Source organism: Zingiber officinale, chromosome 11A (genome assembly GCF_018446385.1).
Source record: "Zingiber officinale cultivar Zhangliang chromosome 11A, Zo_v1.1, whole genome shotgun sequence".
In the NCBI taxonomy this organism is placed as follows: domain Eukaryota; kingdom Viridiplantae; phylum Streptophyta; class Magnoliopsida; order Zingiberales; family Zingiberaceae; genus Zingiber; species Zingiber officinale.
In genome coordinates, this window is record NC_056006.1 from 17,664,438 (window position 1) to 17,676,095 (window position 11,658).

Below are 11,658 nucleotides of genomic sequence, written 5' to 3' on the forward strand. Positions count from 1 at the left end.
TGTGCTATGAAGAGTATGTCTCTAATTTATTTGAGCAGATAAGTAAAGTGTAACAACTTTCTTAGCATTGATTGCTCAAGGAGCGACTAAGTCAAGGTGTAACAATCTTCTTAGCAACTATCGCTCAGTGTGCTTGCTGTCGCACGAACCATTTTCTCTAAGTATGGATTGGATGTTCTCATATGGTCTATGTGACGAAACTCTCTAATAGTCTATGTGACTTATTAAGTCTTTGTGACTTACTTGAATGAACTAGTCTTAGTGACTTACCTTGGACGAATGGGAGATGTTGGAAATAGGGAGAGTGGGGGCGTGGGAACATGCCCACGTTCCCCACTACTCATAATGGAAAAGTCCATTATGTCCATGGTTTATTTCCCTATATAAAGGGGTGCGTCCATGGATCATAAAAGGGGGGGGTGTGAAATTGCTAGTGTGCAACGCAGAGAGAGGAAGGAGGACATCTGAGGCGGTGGGATTTGGTTCGTGGAATCGTGGAGAGCTTTCCGATCCTGTGATCGCTCTTCCGACAGTGAGTTTTCGCCATTGCCGATTGCGGATCTGCGGGAGATCGCTGTAAGTGTTTACCGCTTTAATTTAATTAATTCATCTTTCATGCATTTAGAATATATCTACAATTTCTGCCGTTGTGCGCCGACTGCTACTATATCGCAGCTTTTCTGCCGCTATGCCGCCGCGGCGCCGCCCACCTCCTGCCGACCAGCGGCTCTTGCCGGCCAGCAGGATCTTTGGCAAAACCCTACCGCGACACCGCCCAACACAACTCGCAAGGGAGCCAGCGGTCACGGACAGTCACAGAAATTGTTTGCTGCCGCCACCTCCTAGGCTCCTAGCTGTTGCTGGTCCCGGAGTAACGAAGCTCCCCTGCCGCCTGCTGGCTGTCGCCCTGCCGGTCACACGCGTGAGTCGTGACACGCCGTCGCAGCCTCGCAACTTTAGCCTTCAACCTCCAGGTAAGTGGCAAGTGGGTTTTATTTTATTTTATTGTTTTATATTTTTTTTTGATTGTTTCTTGATTACAATGATACAATTAACAATTAAAAATTTTGATTGTTTAAATGTGTAGTTGCTTTTGTATATTTGATTGTTGGATAATTGAAAATTTAGATTTTGTATATTTGATTGTTGGATAATTTATAATTTAGTTTTTGTATAAACTCCAAATATGTAATAAGATTAGTTTTTTTATTAGTTGTCAGTTAATTGTGATTTGTGAATATTGATCATTTATGCTAAATTAATTTTATTTTTTTTAAAAGAATTGTGTCGATGAATGATGAATGATGAATGATGCTAAATAATTTAATTGTGTTATTGTTAAATTGTTCACATTAAGTTTAGTAAAATAATACTTTATGTTAATAATTTTTTCCCATATATTTTAATTTGTAGAAAATGTTGAAATATTTTGCAAAGAGACCTAGGAGTTCAATTGAATCATCTAATGTTCCCGATGAAGAGTCTACTCCTGCACCACAACCACCACCACCTCCTCCTCTGCAAATTGTATTTGAAAATATTGGAAATATGAGTAGTGAAGTAGAAATTGTTGCTGATCCTGGTTTACGAAAATTAATTGAAGAGTATGATGTTGGTGTTAGAGATCGTATTCGAAAAGAATATGTTGCTATGGGCCCTTATCAACCTCGAGGCCATAATTTTCCAAGAAAAAAAATGGGTAAAGACAATAGATGTTTCAGAGAGGTTTGGTTTAAAGACCGTGATTGGTTGGAGTATAGTGTTTCATAGGATGCAGCCTTTTGTTTCTGGTATTATCCTTTTAGACCTAGTAATATAGGATTTTGAGGAGATGGTGTGTTTACGAGATCTGGTTTCATAAATTGGAAAAAAGTAATTGAAAAATTCAAAGAGCATGTAAGTGGAGTTGGTAATGCGCACAATGAGGCAAGAATACAGTTTGAGGGTTTCAAGAATCAAAGACAAAATGTGGAGTATTCATTTTCATCGGGGAAACATGAGATTGAAGTTGCTTATCGCAAACGCTTGACTGCCATTTTAAAAGTAATTCGATTTTTGTTGTTACAAGGATTGCCTTTTCGGGACATGATGAGTCTTCGACATCATCCAATAGAGGTAATTTTTTAGAATTCCTTAAATGGTATAGCTCAGAGTGTCCAGAAGTTGTGGCAGTTGTTGGAATGAATGCACCTGGAAATAATCAAATGATTGCCCCAAAAATTCAAAAGCAATTGGTGAATGCTTGTGCAGTTGAGACCACAAATGCTATTCTAGCTGATCTTAGAGATAGGTGGCTCACTTTACTACTTGATGAGGCTCGTGATTGTTCAGTGAAAGAGCAAATGGTAGTTGTTATTAGATATGTGAACAAACATGGAGAGGTGATTGAACGATTTATAGCTGTAGTTCATGTTGCAACAACTATAACTGCTTGTTTGAAGAAGGCAATCGACTCTTTATTTGCTAAGTATGGTTTGTCAATGGCAAGATTGAGGGGTCAAGGATATGATGGTGCTTCAAATATGTCTGGAGAATTTAATGGCTTAAAGTCACTGATAATGAAAGAAAATCCGTGTGCATTGTATGTTCATTGTTTTGCTCATCAACTCCAACTAGCGGTTGTAGCTATTGCTCAAGCAAATCAATATGTTTGTGATTTCATGTGGATTGTTGGTTCGGTTGTGAACACATCTACATCATCTTGCAAAAGGGCCGACAAACTTCAACAACTTGAACATGACAGAAAAGTTAAACTTCTTGAAAGAGGAGAGATTAGTTCTGGTAGAGGATTAAACCAAGAAACTAGTCTAGCTAGACCTGGAGATACACGATGGGGGTCTCATCATTCAACTTTATGTCGTATTGAACAAATGTGGCCATCTATTATAGAGGTTCTTCAAAATTTGATTGATGATGGTGATCGTTCTTCTTAGGGTTTAAGTAGAACTTTGGTTGAAAGAATGGAGAGGTATGAATTTGTGTTTATTCTACTATTGATGAAACGTATATTGGCAATCACAAATTATTTGCCAACCGTTCTACAAGAGAAAGATCAAAATATTGTGAATGCGATGTGTTTGATCAATAATGTGAAAGACAAATTGCAAAAGTTGATAGATTCTAGATGGGATGTTTTACTTGAGGATGTGAAGAAGTTTTGTAACACTCATTCCATTGAAATAATTAATATGACTGATTGTTAGAGTGTATACTAAAAGCCTAGCCTTTTGTAAATATTTTATTTTGAAATAAAGAATCACATTGGTCAAATGTCTACATTTATATGCTAAGTGTAGTTGTTCAATTAATTTATATTGTAGATAACATGGTACGTGGTGTCACACACAAATATCATGCTATCAATTCCTTATAAATTATAAGCAGTAGCTCATGACTAAGATGGAAAGAAACAAACCGTTTAATAGTCGTAGTGTAATTTGGTATTAGTTTATCTTAACTATAAAATTACACTAGTACACTCTAAGTGCATTGAGCAAGACCAATTAAGGTAAGTTCTTTTTATACTGACTGAATAAAAGAACAAGACCTTTATAATTATAAAAGTGTGTGCTCTTAATCCTGATATAATAACAAACACATATATCTAGTATTTATTTCTTTGACTTATCAATGGGTGAGATTTTGTTCAATAAATCAAGAGACCCGATAAGTTCGGAAATGATATTATTTATAGTGTGTGTTGTTAATTATAGAAAGAAACTGTGTCCTAGTAATCTAGGTTGATAATGTTCCCAAGAGGAGCTCATAAGGATTGTCATGTAAACCCTGCAGGTGGACTTAGTCCGACATGACGATAAGATTGAGTGGTACTACTCTTGGACTAAGATATTAATTAAAGTGAGTTGTCAGTAACTCATTTAATTAGTGGACATTCGACATCTTAAACACAAGGAGATTAACACACTCATGATAAGAAGGAGCCCAAAATGTAATTTGGGATTGGTGCGGTAGTTCAATAATAATTCTTTAGTGGTATGAATTATTATTGATGAAATTAAGTTGGGTGTTCGGGGCGAACACGGGAAGTTTAATTTCATCGGGAGACCAAAACCAATTCCTTCTCTCGGTCCCTACGTAACCTCTTATTTATAGAGAATTATATCCACCAAATACCCACCTCCTACCCACCATTAGGTGGTCAGCCAAGCAAGCTTGGAGCCCAAGCTTGGGCCGACCAAGCCAAAGGCTTGGGCTAAGTAGGGTGGCCGGCCATAGCTTGAAGCCCAAGCTTGGTGTGGCCGGCCATATAAAATAAAAGGATTTTATTTTTTAAAAATCTTTTCTTATGTGGAAGCCATGGTTTTAAAAGAGAGTTTAAAATTTAAATCTTTCCTTTTATAGTTTCTACAAAAGATTAAGAGAAAAGATTTGATATCTTTCCTTATTTGTAGATTGAAAGTTATATTTTAATTTTTGAGAAAACTTTCCTTTTATGTAACCATCCTCATGATTTCAAAAGAGAGTTTTAAAATTAAATCTTTCCTTTTATAGTTTTTACAAAATATTAAGAGAAAAGATTTGATATCTTTCCTTATTTGTAGATTGAAAGGTAGATTTTAATTTTGAGAAAACTTTTTTTTTTGTAATCATCCACATGTTTTGATAGAGAGATTTTAATTTATAAAAGTTTCCTTTTATAACCAACCATGAAGGGGATTTTTAAAGAGAAATTTTATTTTTAAAATTTCCGGAAACAAATAAGGAAGTTTTAATTTTGTGTTTAAAACTTGCCTTATTTGGAGCACATGTAGTGGCCGACAATGAGAATGGTTAAAAGGAATTTTTAATTAAATTTTCCTTATTAACCAAAGGCAAGGAAAATAAGGGAATTTTAATAATAATTAAATTTTCTTATTTGCCAAGATCAAGGAATATAAAAGAGAGGGTAGAGGTGCCTCACCTCACAACATCTCTTCTATTGTTTCTCCCTTCTCTTCCTTGGTGTGTGGCCGGCCCTATTCTCTTCTCCTTTTCTCTTCTTCTTTAGTGGCCGGTGTATCCCTCTCTTGGAGTTCTTGTGGTGACCGGTTCTTGCTAGGAGAAGAAGGAGAGAAAGGAGGCTTTGCTTTTGCATCCCTTGGAGCTTGAAGGTTGGTGGTCGAAACTTGCAAGAAGGAAGTTGTCTTGGTGGTTCTCATCTCGGTAGATCGTTGCCCACACAACATCCGAGATAAGAAGAGGAATACGATAGAAGTTCAAGAGGTTCTTGCTTAAAAAAAAAGGTATAACTAGTAATTCTATTCCGCATCATACTAGTTTTCTTTGTATGGATTTTGAAATACCAAACACAAGAGGCATATGATTCTAGATTTTGAATTTGTGATTCGAGTTTGTGTTTCTTTTGTTTTTTTTGAACTTGTGATTCGATTGTTCCTTTTGGTTAAACCTAGGGTTACTATAAGGAAATTAAATATTAAATTTGGTTGAAAGGCTTTGTTTAGGAAGTGGTGGATGCTCCCATACCCAAGAAGGCCTAGTGCCTCGCCATGTTTAACTTGGAAGCCGATTTATGAAATTAATATTTAATTGAATTTGTAACATGGGTGGATTTGGATCAATAATGTTAAGCATCGTTTGTGATCCAAGTCTAAACCACTAAGAATAGATAAGTTAAATTTGGAATCAATAATGTTAAGTTCCGTTTGCGATTTCAAGTTTAATTTCTAAAGAACACAATAGGTTGTTAGGAATGGTTCAGAACTTGTACAAAATTTTTGTACAGGGGAACTGGTAGGATATTCCCAGTAGCAACCAACACAGATAACATCAACAGCCGTAGTCATTTGAAGAGAGATGGAAAAAATGTTAATGTTTATCACTACTACCATGTTGAAATCTTTTGTGAGGTAACTTCATAATTCTTTTTTATTTAATTACTATCAATTAAATTCTTTTAAACAGTAACATCTTTATTAATTTTTACTTTTGTTGTTTGGTTTTTAAATTATAGGTTATCGATATTATTCTACATGAGATGGATAATCGTTTCTCTGAAACAACTACAGATTTGCTGATTTATATGTCATGCCTTGATCCTAGGAACTCATTCTCTAGATTTGATGTACAGAAGTTAGTGCGTCTGGCTCATTTTTATAAGGATGATTTTTCTTGGAATGACTGTATGTTAGTTGAATAAGAGCTTGAAACATATATTGATGATGTCAGATTGGATGAATGGTTTGAAGGCATTTCAGATTTGGGAGCTCTTGAAAAGAAAATGATTGAAACAATGAAGCACTGTGTGTTTCCTTTGGTTTATCGGATGATTGAGCTAGCCTTACTTCTTCCAGTTGCTACTGCAACCGTTGAAAGGGTGTTTTTGGCAATGAATATTGTCAAAACAGATTTGCGAAACAGGATTGGAGATGAATGGATGAATGACAGTTTGGTAGTCTATATCGAAAATATGTTTTTAATACTGTCGACAATGAGCCAATTTTACAGCATTTTCAGAACATGGAATCTCGAAGAATGCAATTGCCACGTATTTGTTAGTATACTACTTTAATATTATTATATGAGTTTTTTTTTCATAATATTGTACTTTTTTCCTGTATGTTAAGTTATTTAAAAAATATTTTTTAATTACATAGAATTTATTAACTATTCAAAAAAAAAAAATTCACCATGATCGGATCACGATCGCCCCTCCATGCTATCGGATCACGATCGCCCCTCCATGCTATAATTTCTGGATCCGCCACTGGGGTGACTAATCCAAGGGTCTGCTCCTCACCCTCAAAAATGCACTATGAAAGCCTCCTTTTCAGAGGTAGAGAAGTCTCGTACAAGCTTAAGTATGAGAATATAACAAGAAAACACAAAGTTACAATGGAAATTGAAAACAACTTTACAACAATGAATCTTGTTTTGCTTGCTTGTTTCTTGCTTTGGTTAGCCTCTTGTCATTTGAAAAGTGCAGTAACACTTCTCGCTAAAACCTCAAGAATCGGCCAAAACAAGTTTGCTTTAAATCTTCACGAAAACCCCTTTTCTAGGGTTACTTCGACGCCTCCTAATCGATTGCCTTACCCCAATCAGTTGTCACATCAACTTGACTGTTCAAAACCTGCAAAATGATTCTTTTTCACTGGTTTGATCAATTGGTGAGTTACACCAATCGATTTAGCAACTCTAATGGATTGCCCCAATCTATTTTGAAACTTTCTATTTTTTACGAACATACTCCAATCGATTAGTCCAATTAATTGACTCATGTTGAATCGATTGCTCCAATCGATTCTAGCAGCTTATGCGTTCTTCACGAAAGTCTATCAATCGATTCCAACACCTACTGTGCTTCGCAAAAACTCACTACCAATCTATTAGCTCTATCGATTGGCCTAGCCTTAATCGATTACAAGCCCTTCTATTCTCACATGAAAACACCCTTAATTGATTGCCCCAATTAATTAACATAAGACCTAATTAGCCAATCGATTCAGATCCTTACTGTACTTTGCAAAAACCTCCCATTCATTAGGCACTCAGCCTAATCGATTGGAACATGCCATAATCAATTAAGCAATCTGCCTACTCGATTGTCCTTGGGCTAATTGATTGAACTAATTGATTACCCAACCCTAACTTCTGAACTTGAGTTTATGGTTTCTTTGCCCAACCCTAAAGTCATTTGTAACTCGTTGAGACTTCTCGTTGCCTAGCATCTGATCACCATTGACTTGTCAGGGCTTCTGCACCAAGTGTCTGGTGAACCCGTGACCCACTTGGACTTTTCATCTCGTGCTAACTTCCCGTTAGACTTTTGATCACCAAGTGTTGATCAATCTTTGACCCACTTGAACTTTTCCCTTGCTTAGCCTTGATAGAACTTCCACTACCTAGTTTCCAATTATGTCATCCTCCTAATATCTCACTTGTATCTAATATGTTCAATACACATACAAGTTAACTCTATAGTCTTTGTGAGATGTAAAATAGATTTTTCTTAAACCAAGGGATCATATATATCTATCTAGGCATTTTAATTTTGATCATCTTACCTAGGATGTTAATTTATGTCATTGTCCTTAATTATAAAGAATTTAAAACAATACATGATAATGATTATGACATACATCAAATGAGTGTTTTTTTAAAAGAAAAACTATCATAATTAAATGATGGATGTATGACATGCCATATAATATTTTTCATAGCAATATGAATGCAAAGTATAATGTCTTGACATATAATAGAGCACACAAAACATGACAATTATAGCACAAAATGATTTCCTAGATTCTCTATCTAAGCATCATCAACTAATCTCTAAATCAAAATAAGCCTAAGTTGCCCTTATCTCCTTAGAAAATGTTAAAGTCCCAACTTGGCATTCCTTTGAATTCTATCTTATTTGTGTCAATCTAATCAAGCTCAATATTTCAAAAATTTGATTGATGCACTTTTACTCTTCAAGAGTAAAAATTAACTTTTCATTTTTAAGATGCTACAATACCTTTAAAATTTCCAAAGTGTCAACTTCACTATAATTAGGTTAACTATCCTTACAATTAGAGTTAACACACTCTAAATCTATTTAGTGTGTAGAGAACGAACTCTTAGAAATTCAAAATCTATTGATGCTCCTTGAGTGTTTTAGGTACTCACTAGGGATAACTTTCCTATATATCTTCTAATGACTTTCCTAGGTTTTTTAAAAGCCTTAGTTACACTAGTCTTTTCAAAGTTAACTCTAGGGATAAATTTTTTTATAATCTTGACTTGACTCCTAGACCTAGGTTTAGTTCCATAGTCATATAGAACTCTATAGTATGATGGCACATCCTCCTTGAGTTTGGGTTTGTATCCCAAACCTTTCTTGCCCTTAAATGATTCTTGCCTATCTAAGTCTAGGTTTTTCATCTTAGACCCTTTGATTTCATTTATCATTTTCTTAAGAGTCTTCTCTAATTTATCAAGTCTTGACCTTAAGACTTGATTCTCAATCTTTAATTCCTCAATATGAATTTTTCATGATTTCCTTGGATATTTTTCTTCTTAGGAACATATCTACCTTGCCTAAAGTTCTTGCCTAAGTTATTTTCTACCTTTCTATCCTTAGGTAGGATTGTTCTAGCATAATATGACCTATAATTCTCCTTAGAATTATTGTGCTTCCTATTTTCATGATAACATGTTCTAAAATCATAAAAGTTATTTCTAGCATATATTTTATCATGATTATGGTACCTTAGTTTTGCCCTTGGATGTTCTCCCTTAATTTGAGCTTCCTCCTTTTTTCTTGGTCGGATTCCTTCTCTTTGAACATTAATTTCGATAATATCCCTTTTTATTACAAGAGAAATACACAATGTGCTCCTTTGCTTTTCTTATCAGGAGGTCGACATCCTTTGATTTCTCCTTCATCTTAGGTGCCACTTTAGCCTTTTTCTTGACTAATCTTAGACACTTACTCTTGTAATATTCATTCTCCCTACACTCAAAGCATATGATATACTTTTATTTTTATAAATTAAAATTGTTATATCTTATTTACTTATAGGGGTGACATATGATTCTTCATTTAATCTGGATGTCGATGCTTCTTCTCGTTCTGGTGTCAATGCACTATGCTTCCCCTCAATCCTTGAGGTGGATCCATCTTCAACTTCATCTTCGGATGTTGAGCATCTCTCAACCTCCAAAACCTTTTGTTCTTGATCTAATGAGTTTCTCTCTTTAGATTTGACTTCATTTTGCACAGAGGTCAAATCTTCATGAAGTTTTGTCAACTTGCTCCATAGCCTTTTGATTTAAGTTTTTGAGGTTAGTCCAATGAAGAGTAGTTTCACTCTAATACCACTTGTTAGGACATGAAGAAAGCTGGAGGGGATGAATAGCTTCATTTGCTCTTTGAACTTGATTTGCAGTAGAAAACTTAAAGTAATGCTAGCACCTTCATTTTACTTAGTATCCACCTTCTTAAGGTGACTAATGCAAGGGTTCGCTCCTCACTCTCACAGATGCACTATGAAAACCTCCTTCCCAGAGGTGGAGAAATCTCATACAAGTTCAAGCACGATAATACAACAAGAAAACACAAACTAGGTTACAATGGAAATCGAAAATGACTTTACAACAATGAACCTTGCTTTGCTTGCTTGTTTCTTTCTTTGGTTAGCCTTTGATATTTGGAAAGTGCAGCAAAACTTCTCGCCAAAACCTCAAGAACCAACAAAAACAAGTTCGCTTCAAATCTTTGTGAAAATCCCTTTTCTAGGGTTACTTTGACGTCTACTAATCTATTGGTTTACCCCAATCAATTACCACATCAACTTGATCACTTAAAACTTACAGAATGACCCTTTTTTGCCCTTCTAATCAATTGGTGAGCCACACCAATTAATTTGGCAACTTCCATTCAATTGCCCTAATCAATTTCAAAAGTTTTCTGTTCTTTGTGAAAACACTATAATCAATTAGTCCAATCGATTGACTCCAATCGATTCTAGCAATTCCTATGTTGTTTGTGAAACCCTTCAATCGATTCTAGCACCTACTATGCTTCAAGAAAATCCATTGCCAATTGATTAGCCTAGACTTAATTGATTCCCCCAATCGATTGCAAGCCCTTTTATTCTCATGCGAAAATACCCTTAATTGATTGCCCCCAATTAATTAACATAAAACCTAATCGATTAGCTAATCTATTCAGAGCCTTACTATACTTCATGAATACCTCCCAATTAGCCTAATCGATTGGAACATGCCCCAATTGATTAAGCAATCTACCTAATCGATTGACCTTGGATTAATTGATTGCCCAACCCTAACATCTGAACTTGAGTTTAGAGTTCCTTTTGTGAACCCTAAAGTCATCCGTGACTAGTTGAGACTTTTCGTTGCCTAACATCTGATCACCCTTGACCTGCCAAGGTTTATGCACTAAGTGTTCGGTCAACCTGTGATCTACTTGGACTTTTCATCTTGTGTCAACTTCTCATTAGACTTTCGATCACCAAGTGTAAAGTCAACCTTTGACCCACTTGGACTTTTTCCTTGCTTGATAAGACTTTCATTGCTTAGTTATCAACTAGGTCTTCATTGTTAGCCCCTCTAGGACTTCTATCGCCTAGTTTCCAACTACGTCTTCACTTCCTAACTCCGCTAGGACTTCCACTGCATAGCTTCATTCACTAGGTCTTTACTACCTAACATCGCTAGGACTTCTATTACCTAGATTTACTCACTACGACTTTTCTACTGCCTAACATCCAGTTAGGACTTTCATTGCCTACCTTCACTTATTAGGGATTTTTCATTGCATAACCTAACTTCTCTCTCACATATTATCAAACATGGAAACTCAAACTCGACCAAATTCGAGCTTATTCAGACTAGTCAACCTTGACCTAAGGACGATTACATAAACACCCCCGACAAACTCAACGAGAAGATATTGAATGTTGAGTTTGGTTACCAATGATCAATCAAATTTTCTAGAGAAAAGACCACAAATATGATCAACGATATGCTATATATGCTGAACTTTGCTTTTGATGAAAGAGGATAACTATAAGGAGATGACGAGCTACTGTTGGTGGCATAGAGAAAAGAACAATAGAGAAAAGAATGCTACAATTTGGTGGCTGAATATACTGGAGCAGAGGAAGAAAATTTACTATTATATGCTGA

General features: G+C 35.6%; 1 protein-coding gene across 1 annotated transcript; it reads left to right on the forward strand.

Moving 5' to 3' along the window:
• Positions 1–688: 688 nt before the first annotated feature.
• Positions 689–2,933, forward strand: LOC122031268 (zinc finger MYM-type protein 1-like). Its single transcript, XM_042590403.1, has 2 exons — positions 689–974; positions 2,152–2,933. Exons 1-2 carry the CDS (start codon positions 689–691, stop codon positions 2,931–2,933), a joined length of 1,068 nt encoding a protein of 355 aa, XP_042446337.1.
• Positions 2,934–11,658: the final 8,725 nt, after the last annotated feature.

Coding starts and splice junctions, on each gene's coding strand:
- LOC122031268 (XM_042590403.1), top strand. CDS start 689: ATGCCGCCGCGGCGCCGCCCACCTCCTGCCGACCAGCGGCTCTTGCCG. Junction 975..2,151: donor CTTTAGCCTTCAACCTCCAG/GTAAGTGGCAAG, acceptor GGTATAGCTCAG/AGTGTCCAGAAGTTGTGGCA.